Source organism: Podarcis filfolensis (genome assembly GCF_964270895.1).
Source record: "Podarcis filfolensis genome assembly, chromosome: 4".
NCBI classification, from domain to species: Eukaryota; Metazoa; Chordata; class Lepidosauria; order Squamata; family Lacertidae; genus Podarcis; species Podarcis filfolensis.
The window spans coordinates 103,348,234-103,374,798 of NC_139607.1; the positions used below are offsets into that span (position 1 = coordinate 103,348,234).

General features: G+C 43.9%; 1 protein-coding gene across 1 annotated transcript in view; it reads right to left on the bottom strand.

The window, feature by feature from the left end:
- Positions 1 to 1,077: 1,077 nt before the first annotated feature.
- Positions 1,078 to 26,565, bottom strand: part of LOC310760754 (uncharacterized protein) — a 33,543-nt gene continuing 8,055 nt past the window's right edge. The window contains exons 3-7 of the mRNA XM_083609892.1: positions 6,651 to 6,732; positions 6,276 to 6,358; positions 4,823 to 4,949; positions 1,757 to 3,896; positions 1,078 to 1,662 (exon numbers count right to left, since the gene is read on the bottom strand). Coding sequence (XP_083466018.1) covers positions 2,212 to 3,896; positions 4,823 to 4,949; positions 6,276 to 6,358; positions 6,651 to 6,711 — 1,956 coding nt within the window. The 5' untranslated portion in view covers positions 6,712 to 6,732 and the 3' untranslated portion in view covers positions 1,078 to 1,662; positions 1,757 to 2,211. The remainder of the gene's footprint in view (positions 1,663 to 1,756; positions 3,897 to 4,822; positions 4,950 to 6,275; positions 6,359 to 6,650; positions 6,733 to 26,565) is intronic.

The window sequence follows — 26,565 nt, forward strand, 5'->3', positions numbered from 1 at the left end:
CCCATTCTGGACCAGGGAATCCTCCACACCTGCCCGCCTCCTGTCCCCAAAAAACAGTACTTCTGTCTTGTCAGGATTCAACCTCAATCTGTTAGCCGCCATCCATCCTCCAACCGCCTCCAGACACTCACACAGGACCTTCACTGCCTTCACTGGTTCTGATTTAAAAGAGAGGTAGAGCTGGGTATCATCCGCATATTGATGAACACCCAGCCCAAACCTCCTGATGATCTCTCCCAGCGGCTGCGTGTAAATGTTGAAAAGCATGGGGGAAGGGGATGGAACCCTGAGGCACCCCACAAGTGAGAGCCCAGGAGTCTGAACACTCATCCCCCCCCCCACCACTTTGTAAACACGACCCAGGAAGAAGGAGCGGAACCACTGTATGACAGTGCCCCCAGCTTCCAGCCCCTCAAGACGGTCCAGAAGGATGTTATGGTTGATGGTATCAAACGCCGCTGAGAGATCCAGCAGAACTAGGAAACAGCTCTCACCTTTGTCCCTAGCCCGCCAGAGATCATCAACCAGCGCGACCAAGGCAGTTTCAGTCCCATGTTGAGGCCTGAATCCCGTCTGGAAGGGATCCAAATGGTCCGCTTCTTCCAGGCGTGCCTAGAGTTGTTCAGCAACCACTCACTCAATCACCTTGCCCAAGAATGGAGGATTTGAGACTGGGCGATAGTTGGCCATCGTGGCCACATCCAAAGATGGGTCCGGGAAGGCTCCCTCACGGAGGGAAGCTTTCACCACCCCACGAAGCCCATCGCCCAGCCCTTCTCAGCCAGCTTTTATAAGCCAGGATGGACAAGGATCAAGGAGACAAGTGGTTGGTTTCTCTCGTCCAAGCAGCTTGTCCACATCCTCGGGGGTAACAGATTGGAATTGATCCAACATGACTAGACAGGACTCTAGCACTGCTCCCACGGTGGAGTCTACGTCTTCTTGAATCGGAGCAACTTTGTCCGCAAAAAACTTTGCAAAATCATTGCAGGAGATCATGTGGCCTGTACTGGCCCTAATGAAGCAGGTGGTACTGCTAAATTGTGAACCACCTGAAAGAGTCTCCTGCTGCTGTTTTCTGCAGATGTAATAGAGGAGGTGAAGAAAGTCTTCTTGGCTGTCGCTATCACCACTTGGTAGGCTCAACATTAAGCTCTAACCCGTGTCCGGTCAGCTTCAGAATGGGTTATCCGCCACTGGCGCTCTAGCCATCTCAGCGATTGTTTCATCACCCTCAGCTCCGAAGAAAACCACGGGGCTGTCCGGGCTCCATGCAATCGGAGAGGGCGCTTCGGAGCCAGTCAATAGCCCTGGTTAACTCCACATTTCAGCGGGCCACCAGAAATCAGCTGAAAGGCCATCAACATGGGATAAAACATCCCCTACCACTCTCTGGAAACCATTTGGATCCATTAAGGGGCGGACCATCTGAATCGGTCCCACCTCCCTGCAGGAGGGGAAGGTTCGCGGAGAAGTCCAGTTGCACCAGGAAGTGATCTGACCATGGCACTTCTTTAGTTTCGCTTTTACTTAGTGTTAGATCACCAACATCCATAGAGGTGAACACCAGGTCTAAGTTATGTCCGCGGCTATGAGTTGGGCCAAACATATTCAGGGAAAGCCCCATGGAGGCCATGCTTTCCACGAAGTCCCAAGTGGCCCCTTGTAATAATAATAATAGTAAATTTTATTTATATCCCGTCCTCCCCGGCCGAAGCCGGGCTCAGGGCGGCTAACAACACTAAAACAGTGCAACTGTTGTAAGGTCATGTCGGCGTGGATGTTGAAATCCCCTAGGACAACCAAACTAGGTGTCCCCAGGAGAACATCCGCCACGACCTGGAGCAGCTCAGGCAGGGAATCCTTGGTGCGGTGCAGAGGTCGGTACACCAAAAGGAATCCTGTACTGCCCCTATTGCCCAACTTCCAGAACATGCACTCGGAGAACTGGGTCTTCCCAATCAGACGCCTGCTCCACAGGGTAGGACACAAACAAATGCCTTCAAGTTGTTTTTTTAAAAAAAAGACTGACTAAACATGCGGAAGAACTTTTTGACAGCAAGAGCTGTTAGTGGATTGGACTCCCTTGGGAGTGCTGGAATTTCCATTCTTTGAGGTTTTCAAATGAAGTTGGATGGTCATCTGTCATGGATGCTTTACTTGCTATGCCAGCATCATAAGGGGTGAAATAGATTGCACCAGGGATCACTTTCAGCTCAAAAATTCTACAATTCCGTGATTCTCCCCTGTATGAATTCTTTGATGGTAAGTGAGACTGGACTTTTGATTGAAGCTCTTTCCACATTCCGCACACTGATAGGGTTTCTCCCCTGTATGAATTCTTTGATGGGAAGTGAGATTGGAGCTCATACTGAAGCTCTTTCCACATTCAATGCACTGATAGGGTTTCTCCCCTGTATGAATTCTTTGATGGGAAGTGAGATTGAAGCTCATACTGAAGCTCTTTCCACATTCCACACACTGATAGGGTTTCTCCCCTGTATGAATTCTTTGATGGGAAGTGAGATTGGAGCTCTGACTGAAGCTCTTTCCACATTCCACACACTGATAGGGTTTCTCCCCTGTATGAATTCTTTGATGTTTAGTGAGATCGAAGCTGCTTCTGAAGCTCTTTCCACATTTAATGCACTGATGGGCTTTCTCCCCTGTATGAATTCTTTGATGGGAAGTGAGACTGTGGCTGTGACTGAAGCTCTTTTCACATTCCATACACTGATATGGTTTCCCCCCTGTATGAATTCTTCGATGCTTAGTGAGAGAGGAGCTGCTACTGAAGCTCTTTCCACATTCCACACACTGATAGGGTTTCTCCCCTGAATGAATTATTTGATGGGAAGTGAGATTGGAGCTATCAGTGAAGCTCTTTCCACATTCCACACACTGATAGGGTTTCTCCCCTGTATGAATTCTTTGATGTTTAGTGAGATCGGAGCTTCTACTGAAGCTCTTTCCACATTCCATGCACCGATAGGGTTTCTCCCCTGTATGAATTATTTGATGCGAAGTGAGATGGGAGCTCTGACTGAAGCTGTTTCCACATTCCATACACTGATAGGGTTTCTCCCCTGTATGAATTCTTTGATGGGAAGTGAGCTCGGAGTTCGTACTGAAGCTCTTTTCACATTCCACACACTGATAGGGTTTCTCCCCTGTATGAATTCTTTGATGGGAAGTGAGACTGTGGCTGTGACTGAAGCTCTTTCCACATTCCACACACTGATAGGGTTTCTCCCCTGTATGAATTCTTTGATGGGAAGTGAGACTGTGGCTGTGACTGAAGCTCTTTCCACATTCCACGCACTGATATGGTCTCTCCCCTGTATGAATTCTTTGATGGGAAGTGAGACTGTGGCTGTGACTGAACCTCTTTCCACATTCCATACACTGATAGGGTTTCTCCCCTGTATGAATTCTCTGATGCCTAATGAGATCGGAGCTCATACTGAAGCTCTTTTCACATTCCACACACTGATAGGGTTTCTCCCCTATATGAATTCTTTGATGGGAAGTGAGACTGTGGCTGTGACTGAAGCTCTTTCCACATTCCATACACTGATAGGGTTTCTCCCCTGTATGAACTCTTTGATGGGAAGTGAGATTGGAGCTGCTACTGAAGCTCTTTCCACATTCCACGCAGTGATAGGGTTTCTCCCCTGTATGAATTCTTTGATGGGATGTTAGAGAGTAGCTCGTACTGAAGCTCTTTCCACATTCAATGCACTGATAGGGTTTCTTTCCAATGAGATTTTGTTGATGGGAACTGGAATGGGAGCTCTGACTGCAGCTCTTTCCACACTCCAAATTTTTACGTGCCTTCTCCACTCTGCAGATTGTGTTGTCGTCACCTTTGTTCTTGATTTCCAATTCATCACAATCTGCAATGGAGAGAAAAAGGGATTAGAGCCTCAGGAACAAATGGAGCCCCCAGTTAGGGAATAATGCTCATTAAATTTGTTGTAGAGAAGGCAGTCTTCATTACCTTTGTTATCTGTAATAAACCAATGTATTTATTATTGGATTCTAATCGTTGGTTGAATGTTGCTTTGTTTGAAGAAAGTTACTCATTTTATAAATTTTGTACTTTTTGTAAAAATTTTGTACTTTTTTCATTGGATTAGATTGTTGTTATTATTACTGTTTCATGTTTATACAGTAGCACCTTGGGTTACGTAACCCTCGGGTTATATAAACATCAGCTTATGAAAGCGGCAAATCCATGCGCAGTGATCCTTGGGTTGCGAAAACCTCGGGATCTGGCCGGATCACCGGAACGGATCCCATTCGCAACCAGAGGTACCACTGTATATGTGCTGGAAGCTTCCCAGATTGGCTGGGGCAACCCAGCCAGATGGACAGGGTATACATAAAAATTATTATTACTATTATTATCACTGCTAGTACTACCTGAGATTCAATCAGCCTGGCTCTTCTCTGGGACAGATGTTGTTTGGCCCAGTCATGGCATCCCCTCCATCTCCAGTGTCAGTCGTCTCTTTGGTCAACCCAAGACTGACAGGAGCAAAAGCAAAAACAGAAAACCTGACAGAAGCTACTTATCTTTCTTAACAACTCTGAAGCTGACATTTAAGATGCCTGGGCAGTTCAGATCAGCCCAACTGTGGTAGAAGGAGGCAGAACTGGAGGAAGATTGTTCACAGAAAAAACTGTAATCTACTATTTCTTGTGGGGGTGTTAGGTTCCCAGGTGTTGTAGGGGGCGCTGTGAAAATATATGAGGTTTGTCACATAGAGATATTTTTTGAATTTCCTGGCAGATATGACGATCCCACACGGAGGCTTACCAAGAGAGGCCACGATCCCCCAATTCTCCTCCATGACGTCCTTATGCAGAGCTCTCTGGTTAGGATCCAGCAACTCCCACTCCTCGTCCGTGAAACGAACAGCGACATCTTCAAAGCACACTGGACCCTAAAAGAAAAAGGGAAATGTCCTCCTCTGAGACAGCAGAAATATGATCTGCTACACAATGCTCTGTTATTTCCTTCCTGTTAATTGCTGTGTTATTTCAATAGGATTGCTTTGCTGCACATTTTTATTATGGGTACCTATTTTAACGCTTTAATTGAATTCTTTTATTCTGCATTTTAAGTGTGGGTATTCGTCTTTTTGCAAATAGGTGGTACTCCAGCTTATGTTTACGTTTTTCTGCCTACGCAAGCATTCCAGTTTCACCGATGGAAGGATCCACTTTCTCCTCTCCTCGTGAGTTGTTCTGGGGAGGTTCCCTTCCAATGCCCTAGAGCGAAATTCCAGGGGTTCATGGGGGCATGGAGAGGGGGAGGAGTGGGGGGCAGGCCCCATTTTGCAGCAGATAGGGCTGGCTAGGTGAATCCTGGAAATTATTTGTTATCGTCTGTCCGCTGCTTAGAAGCCTATTTTAGCATTCACTGATAAATATAGAAATACAAGAAGCCTAGTTTGGATGGCCATCTGTCTTGGAGGATCTAGCTGAGACTCCTGCAATGCAGGGGGTGGGACTTGATGACCCTTGGGGTCCCTTTCAACTCTAGGATTCCATGAAAACTGCAACTACAGATGAATCCTACTGTCAACATTCAGAAGGCTGGTGTCACAGAGTTATCTGGGCAGGAAATCCCACAGTTCACAGCTGGAGTTTACTCTTTATCAGCAAGAGCACGATGTTCACAGACTTGGCTGAGTTTCGGACTTCATGAGAACAGCAGCTCATTCCCTGAGCATCTTCCTCCACAAAAGCAGTTGCTGAGAGTGAAGGCCCCCGCCTCCCCACAGCTTTCCAAGTCCCCTCCTCTCTGGGGTTTCTGGCAAGCGATTGAACTGTGTGCCAGTGTGCAGCCTGCCTTTGCTCCTCCATGTTAGACCTCTCTTGGCTCTGAGAGACAAGCAGGGAGGGTGGATTCTGGCAGAAGGAGAGGGAGCCTCCGGTGGCTCCTCCTTCTCCTGACTCACCTCTGCCTCTCAACCTCCCTCCTCCCACTCGCCGCCTTCTTCTTCTGCCTCTGATTCTGCACAGCATTCTGCCTCAGAGTCTCCCAGCTCACTAAGCCCTGTTGCCCCTTCAGCTTCTGACACCTCCTCTTCCCAAGCTTCTCCCTCTGACCGCCAATCCTTCCTCCACCTCCACTCCTTGGGCTCAGAGCCATCTTCCCTTCCTGGTTCCCCAGCTGCTTCCTCCCACCATTCCTCTGTGCCCAACCAGTCCATGACATTGCTCCATCCCTCGGCCTCTGACCCCACAAGACAGCTTCCCCTGACCTGATCTGGTTCCACAGCCACTGCTTCCCTTCTGCCCCCATGAAAAGATGGATCAGGAGGTCTTGCCGGCATCATTCTTTCACCTGCAAGAGAAAAAAGGTAATCAGGATGCCAGGAGTGCCTGCTTCTCTCACAGAGGAAACAGGACATCTCTAACTACAGATGGGCTTTGAGAAAGCCTTACCTGCTGAGTGCAGTTGAACGTTTGTGCCCATTTCATGTTAGGTGTGCAGAAATACATCTCCCCTCCTCTGAACCCTTGTTCCCAACCCCCACCCCTCAAAAAAAAAAAAAAAAAAGATGAAAAGAACCCTCAGATGAGTTGGAAAACCAACAGAACAAGACCAAATGGAGAAAAGCCATCTTCCTCCTTACCCAGTGGCCTCTCTCTGGTGTCCAACGGAGGCCTCTCTGCCTCACAGGAATCCAGGTCCATTTCTGCAAAATGATCCCTTTTCTGAAAAAACAACAAGAATTCAAAACAGTAAATCATAGAATCATAAAATCAGAGAGTTGGAAGAGACCACAAGGGCCATCGAGTCCAACCCCCTGCCAAGCAGGAAACACCATCAGAGCACTCCTGACATATGGTTGTCAAGCCTCTGCTTAAAGACCTCCAAAGAAGGAGACTCCACCACACTCCTTGGCAGCAAATTCCACTGTCAAACAGCTCTTACTGTCAGGAAGTTCTTCCTAATGTTTAGGTGGAATCTTCTTTCTTGTAGTTTGGAACCATTGCTCCGTGTCTGCTTCTCTGGAGCAGCAGAAAACAACCTTTCTCCCTCCTCTATGTGACATCCTTTTATATATTTGAACATGGCTATCATATCACCCCTTAACCTCCTCTTCTCCATGCTAAACATGCCCAGCTCCCTTAGCCGTTCCTCATAAGGCATCGTTTCCAGGTCTTTGACCATTTTGGTTGCCCTCCTCTGGACACGTTCCAGTTTGTCAGTGTCCTTCTTGAACTGTGGTGCCCAGAACTGGACACAGTACTCCAGGTGAGGTCTGACCAGAGCAGAATACAGTGGCACTATTACTTCCCTTGATCTAGGTGCTATACTCCTATTGATGCAGCCCAGAATTGCATTGGCTTTTTTAGCTGCCGCGTCACACTGTTGGCTCATGTCAAGTTTGTGGTCCACCAAGACTCCTAGATCCTTTTCACATGTACTGCTCTCAAGCCAGGTGTCACCCATCTTATATTTGTGCCTCTCTTTTTTTTTTTTGCCCAAGTGCAATACTTTACATTTCTCCCTGTTAAAATTCATCTTGTTTGTTTTGGCCCAGTTCTCTAATCTGTCAAGGTCGTTTTGAAGTCAAGACGAAGCATAGTCAAGACGCATTTTACCAGCTTCTTTACAAGAATATCATGGGGCACCTTGTCAAATGCCTTGCTGAAATCAAGGTAGGCTACATCCACTGCGTTCCCTTCATCTACCAGGCTTGTAATTCTGTCAAAAAACGAGATCAGGTTAGTCTGACATGACTTATTTTTCAGAAATCCATGCTGACTATTGGTGATCACAGCATTCCTTTCTAGGTGCTCACAGACTGTTTGCTTAATGATCTGCTCCAGAATCTTCCCTGGTATTGATGTCAGACTGACTGGGCGGTAATTATTTGGGTCCTCTCTTTTCCCCTTTTTGAAAATAGGGACAACATTTGCCCTCCTCCAGTCTGCCGGGACTTCGCCTGTTCTCCAGGAATTCTCAAAGATGACTGCCAGTGGTTCTGAGATCACATCTGCCAGTTCTTTTAATACTCTTGGATGTAGTTCATCTGGCCCTGGAGACTTGAATACATCTAAACTAGCCAAGTATTCTTGTACTATCTCCTTTGTTATTCTGGGCTGTTTTTCCTCTGCTGAATCATTTGCTCCAAATTCTTCAGGTCGGGCATTGTTTTCTTTATCGGAGAAGACTGAGAAAAGAAGGCATTGAGGAGTTCAGCCCTTTCTGTGTCCTCTGTTTGCATTTCACCATCTTCTCCTCTGAGTGACCCCACTGTTTCTTTGTTCTTCCTTTTGCTACGAACATACCCATAAAAACCCTTTTTGGTGCTTTTAACCTCTCTAGCAAGCCTGAGTTCATTCTGTGCTTTAGCTTTTCTTTTTTAAAAGAAATAATATTTGTTAAAGTTTTAAAGATTACACAAGAAAAAGAAAAAACACCAAATTAAACAGAAAACAAACAATACATCACAATAAAAAAGAGCAAAAAAGAAAGAAAAATACAATTAAAAAAAACAAAAGCAAAAACAGATCAAACCTTCACATAACTTATCTTTCATTTGCTTGTTTCCTTGACCTCCTCACACCTCCCTTTTTTGTATTCTAGTTAAGTTAGAAATTTCAGGAAATCCTTTCCATCTTTGTTTTTATCCTAATAATTTATCTTAATATACTGTAATTTTACATTCCCTTCTTTCACCAATTAACAATCCGCTTTTACTTAATCCTTTATAGCATTTCTGCTAAAACCACATAACTTCATTCCAACATCCTTCTAACTTTCCTTAAATATTTTTAATCTTATTTCTCATTAAAACTAATATGCCTATTTGAACTTAATCTCTTAAAACATTTCCACTAAGGTCATAAAATTTCATTCCACGATTTTTCTTTTTTTTTTAAATATAATATTTATTAGAATTTTACAAAAACATCAGTTTACAACATACAAAAAAGAACATATAAAAAAAACAAAATAAAAAAGAGAACCTAAAAAAAATACATAAAAAAGAAGAAATACAAATAAAAATACAATATACAAAAAACGAATAGGTAAAAGAGAATTAAAAACAAATCCATTTTTAATAACTTTATGCTCATTAACTTATTTCCTTGACCTCCTCACACCTCCCCTTTTTGTATTCCCATTTAGATAATCAAATCAGCAAATCCTTACCCTCTTTCATTTATCTTAACTCTTCGTGTGCCTTTCTGGCTTCAGCCACTGATGATCAAGGTGGTAGAGTTGGCTGCAAACCTCTCGGGGTCCTTTGGCCTCCTGGAAGCAGAATGAGAAGCTCTAGCAAATCCTACAAAGCAAATACATTGTTCTGTTACAAAAGTTGTACAGTATCAGGAGAAGAAAGTTTCCCTGAGCAAGCATGGGTGAGTCTTGCTGGGAACCAGGGTAGGACTGCACCACAGCCCAGACTCTGAGCTATCTTTCTAAAAAGGAGGAGGAGGAGGAGGAGGAGGAGGAGGAGGAGGAGGGAGGATGTAGGCCTCTAGAAGGGAGATTGTGGAAATGTGGAGGCAAGCGAAGAGATTAATGCGAGGCGAATCAGCCTGGTTGCTCCTTCCTTCCAGTCAATGCATGAAGTCAGAACTGATTGACAAGGGAGTCATTGGTGCCTCGTGAAAAATGACTACGTGTGTTGAGTCCGAATCTCCTTTCTTGTAGCTTGAAGCCATTGGTTGGAATCCTGCGCCCAGGTGACATGGCTCTCCTAAAGGCCGGCCTCACTATACACTGCCTTTGTTGATCTAAAAGCAGCCTTTGATACAGTCTCCAGAACCAGACTCTGGGACAGACTACAGGGGACCTACATAGAATTAAGAGCTTCTGCTCTTAATTCAGGCACTGCGCGCAAACACGGCTCTTAGAGTCAGGTGTAGTCGCCTAGGACACCTAACAGACCCTATTAAAACCTCTAAAGGAGTCAGGCCAGGGTGCCTATTGGCCCCTCTACTATTCAATTTCTATCTAAATAATTTAGTATCTGCACTCCATGACTCAGAACTCCACCCTCCGAGGCTTCCGGAGGCGGCGCCAACGGCAATGGCGGTCTCCTTCTAATCTGGAGGGAGAAGCTCCGCGGAAAGTGGGTCTGTCCGCTACGGCGAAGCGGAGACCCTTTTGAAAATCACAGGCAGGAGAAGCCTGTGAACGTGGGACTCGGCGGGCACCCTTAGCGCCCCCCGAATTGGCGAAGGAACCCCGCAAGGGGCTCCGGAGCATAACGGGAGCTTGGCGCGGTGCTGAGCGTCAATTGCTCCTTCCGTGGGGTGAAGCCGCACAGCTGTTGCCGGAGAGCGCTGACCTTTTTCCTATGACAATTTGGCTGCTAAACAACTACCCGTGAGTAGGTGAAGCTTAAGAAATTGGGACTAAAGGAAGAAAAAAGGGATTAATTTGGCACTGTAGCGGGAAGGCGTAAACAGGAAGTCCGCCTTCCTTTTATGTACACAGAACAAAGCAAAGACGTTTCTAAGGTAACCTGGTGCTTTTAAAGCTCTAAATCCGAACGTTAAAGTGAAAGAACTCCCCCCCCCCAGGTTAGCGGAGGGGGGGGGGAGAGGGAAAAGTGACTTTATTTCTTCTGGGGAAAACAGAGACAATTATTTAACTCCTGGGAACGGACTGCCAGGTTCACTAGAACTGTTGCATTGAGAGTCGCACTATTTATAGACATTGTAACTTTTTAATGGTTAACTCTGCAAAGGAGATACTTGTTGAAGGTCTTCTCTGGACTTGAAACTGTTGCTTGTTTTTTTTGAGGGGACTTAAGAAAGTTGGAAAAGATTCTTCATTGTAACTTTAATGACTGCTACAGTGTTCCCCTAGAGGAACATTGAAGCTGTACACCCAGCTGGGGGATTTTTCCACTCTGGACTTTGGGGATTTTCCACGGCAAGATTTGACCGTGGGACCGACCTTGATTCATAGACAAAAGTGTGATGACGGATAGGACAACAAGATTGGGCAAGGCCAGAGTGCAGCAGCCCAGTATAGTTTCCCAGCAACGCAGATCATCTGTTCCCGGCCCTCCTGTGACACAGGGGGAAGATTTTGCACAAGCTGAGTCAAAAGGAATGGCTTCAGAAGGGGATTTTACTTCTGTGTTAAATAAAATTTATGAAAAATTGGAAGGCCTAAGCAAACAAGTTATGGAACAATCAACCAAAACAGATAATCTGGGACAGAAGGTGAACTCCAATACAGAATCTATTGGAAAATTGCTGGAAGAATCTGCGTCTAATCGAAAAATAGCTGAGGAAGCAAAAGAAAAAGCAGTGGCTGTAGAGGAAGAAATAAAACCTATGCGCAAACAGATTGGGGATCACCAGTCACTTCTGTCTATGATTGAACTGAGGGAGAAACAGACCAATCTGAGGATCAGGGCAGTACCGGAACTTGAAAAAGATCACCAAATTGACTTTCTTACGCAGGAATTTGGAAAATTTTGGAATTTGGAGCTGGAGAAAGACTTCAAGATAGTAAGTGCGTTCAGACTTGGAAGAGGAGGGAGAAAAAACAGGGTGAGAGACTGTTTGGTTACCCTCCGAACAAAAGAAGAGAGAGATAAAATACTGAGTGCGCACTTCCAGAAAACTTTGGAGATCAACGACTCGAGAGTGGAGATTTTTAAGGATATACCGAAACATCTATTGGATCTTAGAACCAACTACGGAGATCTGGTGGCCCTACTGAGAAGAAACAGAATTGTTTTTAGGTGGGAATTCCCCCAGGGACTATCTTTTACCTTTAAAGGGAAAAAGTTCAAAATAAGATCAGTGGAAGATAAGGAAATTTTTTTGAGAGACCACGAAGAAGACCTGCAAAAAGAAGTACTAGAAGAGCTAAGAGCTTTAAGATCAGGAGTACTAGACATAGCACCACCACCTTTGGGACTGGACAAACAAAAAAAAGTGATACCACCATCAGAACAAGAAGAACTTTTGGGAACAGTTGGAGGAAAATAGAATAACCACATCATGTCTCTGCAATTATTAAGTTGGAATATTCATGGATTTAATTCCCCGGAGAAGAGGAAGAAAGTCTTTCATTTATTGAAAAAGGAACAATTGGACTTAATTTGTTTACAGGAAACTCATGTGATAAGGCTTCACAGGAAAGTACTGATTAATAAAAGATTGGATCAAGAGTTTATTTCATCGGACAAGGTTAAAAAGGGAGGAGTTGTTATTTATGCCAAAGAGAGCCTATCACCGAAATTTGTTTTTAAAGTTGAACAAGGAAGATTTGTGGCAATTGAGATTCAATCACAAGGAGAAAAATTTCTGATTGTAGGAGTTTATGCACCAAATGAGGGGAAATCTGAATTCTTCAGGAAATTGCATGAGACATTGCTTGACTACATGGACTATAACATTATTTTGATGGGAGATATGAACGGAGTGGTATCTACAAATATGGATAAGTCGCAGAGACAGGTTGTAACTAAAGATGGCAGACTACCAAAAACCTTTTTTGAACTGACTGACAATATGGACTTGATTGACATTTGGAGAACCAAGAACCCCCTTGGAAGAGAGGGAACATTCTTCTCTGAAGCCAACATGACATGGACAAGAATTGACCAAATATGGATAACTAGAGGACTGGCACCTAAGACTCGAAAAGTGGAAATTTGCCCAAAAACTTGCTCCGACCATAATGCGGTGAAGATGGAGATGAAACTAACACCAATCGGTTCCTTCAGACGGAGGATGAATGACACCTTATTTAGAGATCAAGAGGTTACCAAGAAGGCCCAAAAAATCTTGCGAGATTACTTTGAGATAAATTTGAATACCACGGTTGAAAAAAGAGTAATCTGGGACACAAGCAAAGCGGTCATGAGAGGGTTTCTGATTCAACAGAATGCAATAAAGAAGAGAATTCAAAATGAGAAAAAAGATAAAATCTTGGAAAAAATAAAAGAAGGAGAGAAGAAATTAAGAGCGAAACCAAAGTCGCAAGAGATTCTGAGAGAAATAAAGCTATATCAAGTACAATATATGAAAATGATAAATCAGGAAGTAGAATGGAAAATTAAGCAGATGAGACAAAAGACATTTGAATCGGCTAATAAATGTGGGAAACTGCTAGCCTGGCAGATGAAAAAAAGACAAAAATTAAACACCATTACAAATTTGGATGTGGAAGGAAAGAACATACAGAATCCATTGGAGATTAGAAAGTGCTTCCAGAGATATTTTAAACAACTATACACACAAGGGCCACAGAAAGAGACTGATTTAGACCAATTTTTAAGAACAAATGGATTACAAAAAATCTCTCAAGAAAATAAGATAATGTTGAATCACAAAATTACAGAACAGGAGGTTGAAGGTGCCATTCAGAACATGTAGTTGGGTAAATCTCCAGGGCCGGATGGTCTTACCTCCAAATACTATAGATCTCTGAAAGAGTGGTTAATTCAGCCACTAAAGGAGGTCTGTAATGAAATTTTGGAGGGGAAAAAGGCGCCAGAGTTGTGGAAGGAAGCTTACATTACACTTATACCGAAAACTGAGTCTGAAAAGACACAACTTAAGAACTACCGCCCCATATCCCTGCTTAATGTGGATTACAAAATTTTTGCTGATATCTTGGCTAACAGATTAAAAAAGGTATTAGTTGAAGAGATACATAAAGATCAAGCCGGCTTTCTCCCAGGTAGACATTTGTCTGACAATACGAGGAATATAATTAACATTTTGGAGAAGCTGCAAGTGAACATCAACACCAAAGCAGTTTTAATTTTTATAGATGCGGAAAAAGCTTTTGATAATATTTCCTGGAATTTTATGAAGAAAAATCTTCAGGGAATGGGGGTGGGCCAAGGGTTTGAAAATGGTATAAGTGCAATTTACTCAGAACAAAAGGCTAAGTTAATAGTTAATAATGTGATGACAGAGGAATTTAAGATAGAGAAAGGGACACGACAAGGCTGCCCAATTTCCCCATTGCTTTTTATTTCGGTTCTGGAGGTTTTGCTGAATATGATTAGAAGGGACTGTCTGATTAAAGGTATTCAGGTCGGAGCCAAACAATATAAATTGAAAGCTTTTGCAGATGACCTAGTTTTGACGTTACAGGAGCCAGAATCTAGCACGAAAAGAGTATTAGAATTGATTCAAGAATTTGGTCATGTGGCAGGATTTAAGCTGAACAAGTCAAAAACTAAAGTGCTTGAGAAAAACTTAACACCGATTGAGAAAGAGAGGTTTCAGAAGGAGACTGGTTTAACATTAGTTAAGAAAGTAAAATATTTGGGGGTTAATATGACTGCTAAGAACTTAAACTTATTTAAAGATAACTATGAGAAATGTTGGATAGAAGTGAAAAAAGACTTGGAAATATGGTCAAATTTGAAGCTTTCATTGTTGGGTCGAATTGCAGCTATAAAGATGAATGTATTGCCAAAAATGTTATTTTTGTTTCAATCATTACAAATATTTTTTTTTAATAAATGTTTATTAAAATTTTCCATCTTAATAAAAAAATCAAAAAAGAGAAAACAAAAATAAAAAACAAAAAACACATAAAGTTTACAATCCGTATTTTCAATAACATATTTCCCTGACTTCCCCACACCTCCCCTTCTTATATTCCAATTCAAATTGTTAGTTCAACAAGTTCTTATCCCCAATTTTTAACCTTTTTATATTTAGTTCATTTAAAAAAAAAAACCAATTGTCACTTATAAACATCAATATTTGTACATCAGTGCTCATTCTTAAAACCTTTTTCTAAAGTCGACCCAAATTCCCTTCCACGAATTCCCCAATTTTCTTACTAATAACAAAACAAAATAAAAAAAAAACAAATTATAATTGTACACCCTTTGGATTCCCAAACCCCACCACCCCCTTTCCCGGTTTCGATCCCCAACAGATGTCCATCAGTCTTAATCTACTATCAGCCTCACGTCCGAGGCTCTTAATTCTCTCTCAATTCCTCTCTGCCGGGGACTTCCGGCGAGGCAGCATGGTGGCTGCAACAGCAGAAAAGAGCTCCTGAAGCCAGCCAGAGTAAAAGGCTCTGTCTGGCCGACTCCCGGACTCCCAGGACTGCTGCCGCCAGCACTGCCAGCGGAGAGGAATTGGGGGTGCCCGGGGCGTCTATCAAAGGAGCCAAAACACCCCCCCACAACCTTGATTGAGCCGTTAAGGCACCCGACCACCCCCCCACCAGCCGAGAGGAGCTCCAAAACCAGGAGGACAGTGAAGCTAAGGCAAAGAGGGAAGGGGGAAAAGGGGGGAAAGAGGAAGAAAAAGAAAGAAAGAAAGAAAGGAAAAGGAGCCCCAACTTTACCGCTGCTGCCCCCATCTGTGCCTACGGGAAAGAAGAGGAGACGTAGGTGAGCAGAAAAAAGGCTCCGGAAAAACACGTGGCTGAGCCGACTCCAGCCTCCAGCGGCAAGGAAAACAGAGGAAAGCCGCATGACAAAGATCGCAGAAAGGAAGAAACTACCCTTTTTTTCTTTTCTTAAATCCCGTTTTTTTTAAACCCCTTCCTCCCCCTCTCCCCCTTTTTTTAAAAAAAAAATAATTCTTTTTTATTCCCCCCCCCCGCCATACACCTACTTTTATCACTTCTCTTTTTAAAAGAGGGGCCACTGCTGCAGCAGCCACCCTTACTTTTTTACAAACAAAAAATAATAATAGTAATTAGGGGAAAATAAGTTGTTTTTTAAAAAACAACACACACACACAATTCCCCCCCTCTTTTTAAAGCCCTTTCTATTCTATTTGTTAGCTTGTTCTTGAGGGGGGAACCTTTGACCCCCAGCTACGACCACCACTCTCTTTTAAAACAAAAATTTCCTCCATATCACTACTATTGCTATTGATACTCTCCCCCCCCGTTTATTTTTCTCTCCCTTTTTGCTCTCCTCTCTCTCTCCCTTCACCCCCCTTATTTTTTGCTTTTATCCCACCTTTCACTTTCCATCCCCAATTTTGTTTTCTATCCCCTCTATTTTTTAAAATCAACTCCCCCTTTTTAGCCTGTTCGTCAGTTTGGTTTTGAGGGGGAGCCCTTTCCCCCCACCCCCTCTTTTAAAATAAGACTCTCCCCCCATACCATTGCCACAGCTCACCCTCCCTCTCTCCCCTCCCTTTTCTTCTCCTTCCTTTTCCCACCCTTCCCCCTCCTCCTCTCCTTTTCTCTCCCTCCTCCCTCTCTCCATCCCCCCCTTCCCCTAAAGGAAACACATACACACATTCATATCACCATATCATACTTTGCCCCCCTCATACTATAGCTAAAACTACTGCTGCAATCTAATACCGCTGATATTACTGTACTATCTCTCCTCTCTCTTTCAACTCTCTTTTTGTCTCTCTCACTCTCTCTTCTCTTTTACTCTAATCCCCCCTCTCCCCCCTCCATCTCCCCCCTTCTTCTTTCCTTCTTCTTCTTCCTTTTTCTCCCTCCACCCTTTACATATAGCCTATTTGTCTGTCTCTATTTCTGAGCGCACTCCCAACCCCAACTTCCACCTTAACTGGACCCCAATACCCCTTTTGGGTATATACAACCCCCTCCTAAACACATATTTCCCCTGGCCCCACCCCTCTAATCTCTTGTATCTCTACCTGCTAACCCCCCCCTTTATATGAACTGTCTGTCTGTTAGTCTATCCATCTCTGCTTACCTGCCCCCCCATGACCACCTAATCCAAACGCTCTGTAAAAGCCACCAGCCAGCAGCACCTGATCAGCCCAGCAACCCAACAATACCCAGGAATCACCACTGCCACAACTCCTAACCACCACACGCCCCACTCCAAGAGGACGCCAAGCCAACCTCAAACCAAAACCATTAGGGAGACTGAGATGACATCAACCAGGGAGATGGCAAACAATGCTAATACCGTAACTCCCCTTCAAGATGATGACCACCCAGTAACGAAACGAGATCTGAGGGAAATGGAAGCAAGATTAGAAGCACGATTAGAAGAAACACTGAAGGCCACAATGGCTCCCATGCAGGTACTAATCAACAATCTAACCTCCAAAGTGGAAGCTCTAGAGAACAAGAACCAAATGCAAGAAAAAATAATAGAGCAATACCGGGAGGAGAACGCACGTGTGAACAAGAAACTGGACGAACTGGTAAACCAAATGGAAGCAGAACACAGAGAGATGAAAATTAAGCAAGCCGACCTCGAAGACCGCAATAGACGTTGTAACATCCGCTTCCGCAACTTTCCTGAAAAAACAGAGGAGAAAAGCCCAGCAGACCTAATTATACTCTGGCTGAAAAACACAATCCCAAGCCTGAAACTTGAGGCAGATGACTTGGAGAGGGCTCACAGAGCCCTAAAACCTATGCCAAAACCCAGCGCCCCCCCAAGAGACATCATTGTATGCTTCACACGCTACAAAAAGAAGGAAGAGGTATGGAACAACCTCAGAAACTCAACCAACCTTCGATATGGAGAAACCCCCATTCTGGCCCTACAGGACCTATCTCAGGATACCCTAAACCGGAAGAAAAGCCTGCGCCCATGCACCCAGCGTCTCCAACAAGCAGGGATCAAATACCGATGGGGCTTCCCCTTCCGCCTCATTGTAACAACCAATACAACACAACACATGGCTACCAACATACCTGAGGCCCTGCAACTACTAAAGAACCTTGAACTCGACCTCCCACCGGAATGGCAACCGACAAACCCACCAAGTGACAGCCCCAACCACGAGGAAACAACAGCAAACAACTGGACGACGGTACAGAAGAAAAAGAAACAACAGAAGCGGCACAACAACGCAAACCAATACAGACAAGCATCATGCTCAGAACCGTCCCGCCGGCCATACGACACAAGAAACCAGACCAAGATTAACCAAACCAATTCATCGCAGATGGACAACCCTACAACAGCAACAACCGCAGCTGAATGAAGCAACCAGGAAGAAACCACAAACTGAAGGACTGGTGATCCCCCCCCCGTTCCCCCTCTCTCTCCCCCCCAAAACATAGATTTAGTTAACACCATCAACATCCCCCCCAGCCCCGCACCCCCACAGAAATCCCCACCCCAACACCAGTCCAGACGACCTCAACCACATTCCCCATCACCCACACCTTCAACATCCCCATACTCCATACTAAGGAAAAACAACTCCTCCAACCTTAATAACACAACCCACAATCAGGCTAAAATCTGATAAAATCAACCAGCACTATGGTGGCACCAGAGCGTACCAGCACCCACACCCCCACCCCAACACACCAACAATGTTGCTCATAACATTGGCAACATTGCTTATGAACCTTATACTTGACAGCGACGTTACAAAGTCACTTCACACTGTCTCACTGATCTCCCCCTATCGCAAACAACAGGGGGGATGGCCTGTCCTTGAACACGGCCTTCCACACCAGCTGAGACCTAGGACCAACCGGGTAAATGCCAGATGGTCTAAAATACCCCAAACAAACACCTATATGACTACATATAGGAAACTCTCTACAACTTACCCCCTACTCTTTAACCCAAATCTTACTCTAATCCCATTAGCCCTCCACCCACCACACCCTAGGTCAGCGCAACCCCACTGGTTCTTTAAACAACACGAAGAGAGAGACACAAGACAACCTGAACGGGTTGGCAGGGAATCGCCCCACATAATAGATAAGCAAGATGGCTAACCTAAAAGCAATTACATTAAACGTGAGGGGGCTGGGAAACCCCATCAAAAGAAAACGCATCACCTAATACATAAACACCATGAAACCACACATCACCTTCCTACAAGAAATACACAACCCACCCAAAGGCAGCAAACTCCTGAGCGACCCCCGCTTCAGTCAACAGTGGGTCGCACGAGGCTCAGGGAAAGCTCGCGGTGTAGCCATAATACTCAGTAGAGACCTGAACTTCACTGCCACAACAGTCCTCAAGGACAAAAAAGGCAGATTCATTTTCGCTAAAGGGACACTAGATGGCAAAATCAAACTGACAATCGGCTCCATATATGCCCCAAACGCAAAACAATTAGAATTCTTCCAGAAGACACTAAACAAATTCCTCTCCTTCTCTGAAGGGGAAGCAATCCTAGGAGGGGACCTCAATCTAAATATGAAAGGTATATCCCTGAAAGACATCCACCCTACAACCCCATGGGCAACCTTCCTCCGAAGGAAACCCCCAACAACTAGGAACTCTTACAAGTTACTAAAAATGCTAAAAAACAGGGGTCTCTATGACATTTGGGGTGAGCAAAACCCGGGAGACATCAGCCATACATTCCAATCGGGACGTCACGATACAGTGTCCAGACTGGACAGCATTCTGCTCACACAGGGTCTGATCCCCTCAGTGGAATCAACAAACATAGGTAACATTAAAATCACAGATCATGCCCCAGTAGAAGTCACCGTTAAAATAGGAGAAGGAACACAAACCACCCCATCATGGTCCTTCAGTCCCATCCTAACTACAAACAAATTAGAGAGAGTCTCACAAAAACCCTCCAAAACTACTTCAAGGAAAACGATGTAGACAATATAACAACCCCCCTCCTATGGGACACAATGAAAGCGGTCACCAGAGGAGCTTGCATAAAAGAGAAAACATCCCTTAAAAAACAAACCTCCTCAAAAATTAGCAAAATAGAACAAGACATCACAGCCCTCTCAACACGCTACAAACAAACAGGATCTAAAAAACTCCTCAAACTTATAGAACAAAAAAGGAGAGAACTAGACTCCCTAGAAATTAACAAAACAATGATCAACATTCTATATTCTAAACAACGTTTCTATGAATATGGAGGGAAAAACTCCAGATTACTAGCAAATAGATGTAGGAAAAAAGCACTCAAAACAAGAATACACTGCATCACCAAAAAAGACGGCAACATAACATTCTCCCCTGAAGAAATATCCTCAGAATTTGCAGAATTCTACTCCAACCTATACACCTCCCACAACCCACCAGAGAAGGAAATCAGAACATTTCTAGCAGGACTGACCATGCCTACCCTAACTGATGAGGAACAGGAATTCATGGACAGCCCTATCACCCCAGAGGAAATAGAAGTGGTCCTCAAAAACCTGAAACCACACAAAGCCCCAGGCCCAGACGGCTTCACAGCAGAATTCTATAGGAAATTCAAAGAACCCTTGATGCCCTACATGACCCGCCTATTCAACGACATCATAAAAGGGGGCCCCATCCCCAAAACCTGGACCCACTCCAAAATAGTCTCCATCCCAAAACCACTAAAAGACAGCCTCAAAGTAGAATCATACCGCCCAATCTCATTAATAAACCAAGACTACAAGATATTCACATCAATCTTGGCCAACCGCCTAAAAATCTTCCTACACAAGTTAATAGCCCCAGACCAGACTGGCTTTGTCCCTGGCCGCAATATAACAGACCCCATCAGGAAACTACTGAACCTGATCGAACACAGCAAGGCAACTAAACTCCCATTGACAATTATGTCCCTAGACATCCTCAAAGCCTTTGATTGCTTAGAGTGGAAATACATATTAGCAGTACTAACTAACATGAAATTTGGCCCCAACTTCCTACAAACCCTCAAACAAATATACTCCCAAGCCTCAGCAAAATGCAGAACTAACAATATGGATTCTAATACTATAGCTATCCAAAGAGGCACGAAACAAGGATGCCCACTGTCTCCCTTCTTATTTATCCTGGCTCTGGAACCCTTAGCAATCCGCATCCGAGCAGCCACAGACATCAAGGGAGTGGAAATAAAAGGCAGAACCTATAAATTAGGGCTCTTTGCAGATGACCTAATGGTCACAACACCAGACCCCATAAGCACAGCAACCTCCCTAATCAGAGAACTCAACACATTTGCAATTTTACAAAGTCAGAAGCTATGTGCTTCAACACCCCTCCTCACACCCAAAAAGAACTCACGAAGGTCACCAAAATAAAACTCTGCCACACCAAGTTCAGATACCTAGGGGTACAAATAACCAGAAACCTCAATAAATTGTACCTCCACAACTACAAGCCCCTGTGGCGACAAATTAACAAAGACCTAAAGAGATGGAATAACATGAATTTCACTCTCTCAGACAAAACAGCCATGATCAAAATGATCACACTCCCAAAACTAACCTACCTATTCCAAACCCTCCCAATCTGGATCCCCTCAACCCAACTCCGCAGTTGGCAGAGAAAACTACACTCTTTCATCTTCTCACATAAAAAACCAAGAATAAGCCCCAAATACCTGCACCTCCCCACCTCAGAAGGAGGATGGGGAATCCCCAACATAGAAGCATATTACATTGCCAACCAAATACGCCATATAATCCCATATATACTAGAAGATGAGACAAAACAATGGATACACCTAGAGAGGGACACAATTGAAAATACCTGCACCACAACATACCCACTCCTCCCAAACAAACTAAAGAAAATTCCCACAACACTTAACAGGTACACACAGACCATGCTCAAAGCATGGAAAACACAAATAGGCAAACTATCCCCAACCCCATCCCCACTAATCCCCCTGGCGTACCACCCATTATTCCACCATGCAGCACAAAACCTCCAGATAAAAACCTGGCGAACCAAAGGCTTATATCGCCTAATAGACTTTTATAAAAATAACAAACCCTTGTCAACACAAGAAATACAAGACAAACTAGAAGACACCCAAATGCCCTGGTTAACACAACACCAACTACATGCCCTCTTAAACAACCCAACAGTAAAATCAGCAGCAACTAGGCCCCTGACAACCTTTGAAAACCTCCTCCTAACAACAAAGGGAAACGGTAAAGGGACGGTATCCGCAATATACAAAATACTACTCCAAAACCCCGCAAATCCCCTAGAGGCAATCAAAAAACAATGGGAGAATGACATAGGCTATGAGATTAACCCCACTCAATGGACCAGAATGTGGTCTAAACCCCCCTTTAAATCCATATCAACGAAAAGAAAAGAACTCACACTGAAACTCACCTACAGGTGGTACCTAACACCAAGGAAACTAGCGCTAATACACCCAGGAACCTCACCAAAATGCTGGAGAGGGTGCACCTCCACAGGCACATACCTCCACATGTGGTGGGAGTGTCCCAAAATCCAACTATTCTGGACAACAGCCATACAAGAAATATGTAAAATAACTAAACAAGTATTAGACGTCACCCCAGAATTGGCCCTACTAAACATCTTCCAAGACAACAATGCCCATTTACACCACAAAGAACTCATAACCCATCTACTTTCAGCAGCCAGAAACACCATAACCAGACACTGGAGAGACCTGTCAGGAGTAAGCATGGACCAATGGTACCAAATAGTATGGGAAACAGCCCTACTAGAAAAATTAACTAATAAACTGAAACTGACATGGGGACAAACAGAAGAAGACACCTTCACCCCGGTATGGCTCCCCTTTATCACATACACAGCCCAACAGGACAACGACAATAATCCACCAACAGCATACAAATCAATATGGCTAACCTGATCCAAAACACCCACCCACCTCACTCACACACGAAAACAAAGATCACCACAGCCAATCACAAACAAACAATCACACCCTAGGCCAACCCCAACCTCTCTCACCACCAAAGGAACACAAGTGAACAACACAAGCACGCTAACACCAAACTCTACATACATTAAGCATAACAGAAACACCACTACCCGACCCCACCCCCATCCATCTCCCCTCCCTCCACCCCCTTTCTTTTTTTCTTTCTTCTTCTTTTTTTTTTCTTCTCTCCCTAATGCCTCATCAAATGAAACAGATTTGTAAAAATGTTACATGGAAGAAAAAAAAATACGAGGCATTACACTTACACTGTAAAACAAGAAAACCCTTAATAAAATATTAAAAAAAAAAAAAATTCCTCTCTGCCGGTTTTTTTGATAGTCTTTAGTATTAAACACTAGATCTCGGAGAAGCTCTGTCCCCATAAGGTCCATGTTTCTTCCAGCCAGACCTTCATACTTAAAAGTGGAGCCCGAATCTTGTTTCTTACTCCTTTTAAGTCCAATTGTCCCGAAAGCTCCAACTTCCACCTTAATCAAATTTGTAATCCATAGGTCTTCAGATCTCCACATAAGGAGATCTCTCCATTCTTCAATCTCCAATTCAAACCATATTTTCATCATCCAGTACTTATTTTCCTTTGTAACCATCATGTCAGGCCTCTGGCTCGATTTCTTATTTTCCTTTGTAACCATCATGTCAGGCCTCTGGCTCTCCTTTGTCATCTGCAAAATTACAGCTCCTCCTTCCTTTTTCTCAGAAACAACATATGTCTCCTTCTCCACACTCTCAAAACTCTCAAGTTTCTCTTTTTGTCCAGCTGCATGGGCTTCCTGAGTCAAATCCTTATCAAATTCAATGATATTATTTACTGTTAAGTTCAGAGTTGCAACATTTGTAGCCAAAACATCCATTTGGCCTTGTAGCTTTCCCAAGAGAACAAAAACTCTGTCCAACCCAGCTTGAATTTTCCCTCCTCCAGCCATTCTTGTAATGTCCCAAATCCCCCTCTAGAGGGATTTTGGTAACTTAGTATTCTTTCCAATTCAAATCCAAAAATCAAGTTAGTTTGTATCAGTTCTTCCTTGTTTTCAACAAAATATAACCAAATTGCAACAAATATATCCAGCAGAGACAGCAGAAACAAAGTTCTCTTTTTCCTTCTTGACAGCTAATTTTGACAGCTGTCAAACTCTTCTATATCTCCTCAACAGGCTCTCTCACGGATCACTCCCGGGTCCGGGGGGGGGGGGGTGGCACTTCAGCTCTCAAAATTAGCTCTTATCCTCCAATAAAATTATTTATGCTTATACTGCCAAATCGTGAAATTAATATCTTTTACCCAATGAAGAAAAAGAAATTCTCTCGACCTTAGTTAACTAGTCCTTGCTTTAAATTATTTACAAGACGGGGAGGCGGACTTCCTGTTTGCACCTTCCCCGATCGTGCCAGATTCAACAAAAAAAATTCCTTTACAAGTCCAATTTCCGTACTACTCACGGGTTGTTACTTTTAGAATCCAATTGTTCACAAGAAGAAGTCAGCGCTCTCCGACCATGGCATGCGGCTTCACTCCGCAGGAGGAGCAGTCGACTTTCAGCACCGCGCCCCTCACCCCGTCCCCCATTCCGAAGCCTTTAAAAAGGCTCCTTCGCAGGTCGGGGGCGCAAATGGTGCCCGCTGAGTCACCAGGTTCACAGGCTTCAGCGCCTGTGATTTCTGAGGGTCCCCGCATCGCCGCAGCGGCAAGACCCAGCTCCTGCGAAGCCAATTCCCTCCGGAGCTCGGAGGGAATCCACCATTAGCCGATCGCGCTAACCCGGAAGTCCCAATCATTACAAATATTGGACAAGATGGACTGTTTCAAGAAGTGGCAGAGAGACATTTCCAGATTTGTCTGGCAGGGCAAGAAGCCTAGAATAAAATTTAAAATACTAACTGATGCAAAGGAAAGAGGTGGATTTGCCCTGCCAGACCTTAAACTTTACTATGAATCAGCAGCATTCTGCTGGTTGAAAGACTGGCTGCTTCTTGAGAACACAGACATTTTGGATCTAGAAGGATTTAACAACGTTTTTGGTTGGCATGCATATTTGTGGTACGACAAGGTTAAAGCACATAAAGCATTTAAAAACCATATTGTCAGGAAAGCATTGTTGAATGTCTGGATAAGATACAAAGATTTACTGGAAAATAAAACCCCAAGGTGGTTGTCACCAATGGAAGCGAAGGCTCAGAAAAAGCTCAATATGGAGGTCAAATGGCCGAAATATTGGGAAATATTGGAACAAGAAGGAGACAAACTGAAATTACAGAGTTTTGAGAAATTAAAAGATAAAGTGCGAGACTGGCTTCATTATTATCAAATAAGAGAGGCCTATAATTTGGACAAAAAAAAAATTGGCTTCCAGGTGGAGAAATCAAAATTGGAAACAGAATTGTTAGACCCCAAAACTAAGATACTTTCAAGAATGTATAACTTGCTGTTAAAATGGAATATGCAGGATGAAACGGTTAAATCTGCTATGATTAGACTTCCGGTCAGCGCCAGCGACCGTAATGGCGGATTTCCTCTGAACTCCGGAGGAAATCGGCTTCGTGGAGCTGGGGTTCTACAGCTACGGCGAAGCGGGGACCCGAAAAAAATCACAGGCGGGGAAGCCTGTGAACTGAAGGCTCGGCGGGCTCCATTTGCGCCCCCCCGCTGCAAAGGAGCCTTTTTAAAGGCTCCGGATCGGACCGGGGGTGAGGGGTGCGGAGCTGAGAGCTGTCTACCCGTCTCCGCGAAGTGAAGCCGCACAGCCAGGGTCGGAGAGCGCTGATTTCTTTACTGGATAATTGGACTTGAAAACAACTACCCATGAGTAGGATTTTGACATACATTCGGAAGAAAATTATTAAAGAATTCGGCCGAAACGGGAAAGGTAAAAACAGGAAGTCTGCCTTCCCGGACTGTTAACAGATCAAAAGCAAAGAGACTGTAAAGCTGTGACTAAGAAAGACGAGTTTTTGGAAGGATTAAAATCCAGCATTAAAAAGGAAAATTCCCCCACTGTTGGCAGGAACAGTGGGGAGACATTTGAAAGATATTTGCCCTGCAAGGAAAGGAAATTTTAAAATAAATCTGCTGACTTTAAAACCTGGGAACGGACTGCCTATGACAGGGAAGCCGATTAGAGGGAACTGTCAAACGGAGAGTGAAAAAAAAAGTTTGATTTAGCTCTGCAAAGGATACAGTGTGGATAAAATACTTTGGAAATGAAAGTAACCTTTTGGGACTGAAAACTTGATACTAAGATACTGGGACTTTATTAGAACTTTATTTGTTATAAAGTTGCAACAAGAAGTTGGACTTGTGACCCCTAGAGGTGACTATGTTGCAATGACATTCTAGACAACAAGTACTGCCGTGGGAAAATTTCTCCTTTCCCCAAACAAATTCTCCAAGTGTGTGACTGACCTTGGGAGTGTATGTGAGTGTTATGGCAGATGATAAAAAAACAGAGTTGACACAGGAAAAAACTACCAGGTCTGGTAGACACTACAAAGCTGACACTACAAGAAGGCCTTCAACAGGGGGTGTAGCGGGCACAGCAGGAGCTGTTGCCCCACAGGTAAAATTAAAGGTTATGTCAACTGATGAACTTTTGGCCCAAGCATTGGGTAAGATTGATGCATCTTTGGAGAAGTTGGCCAATAAGGTGGAAGAGACAAATAGACAAGTAGCTGAGGCTTCTGCAAAAATTGATGTGAACACCTCAAGTATTAATTTGAATACCTCAAGTATTAATGAACTAGGGAAAAAGGTGAACTCTAATACACAGTCTATTGAAAAACTACTGGAAGAATCGGCTTCAACTAGAAAACTGGCTGAAGAGGCCAAGGAAATTGCAACTGCTGTTCAGGAACAGATTCCACCGGTATATAAAAAGTTAGAAGAGCATGATTTGACACTGTCCATGATAGACCTTGAAAGAAAGGCGAGAAATTTAAGAATAAGAGGTGTGCCAGAAAGTGAGAAAGATA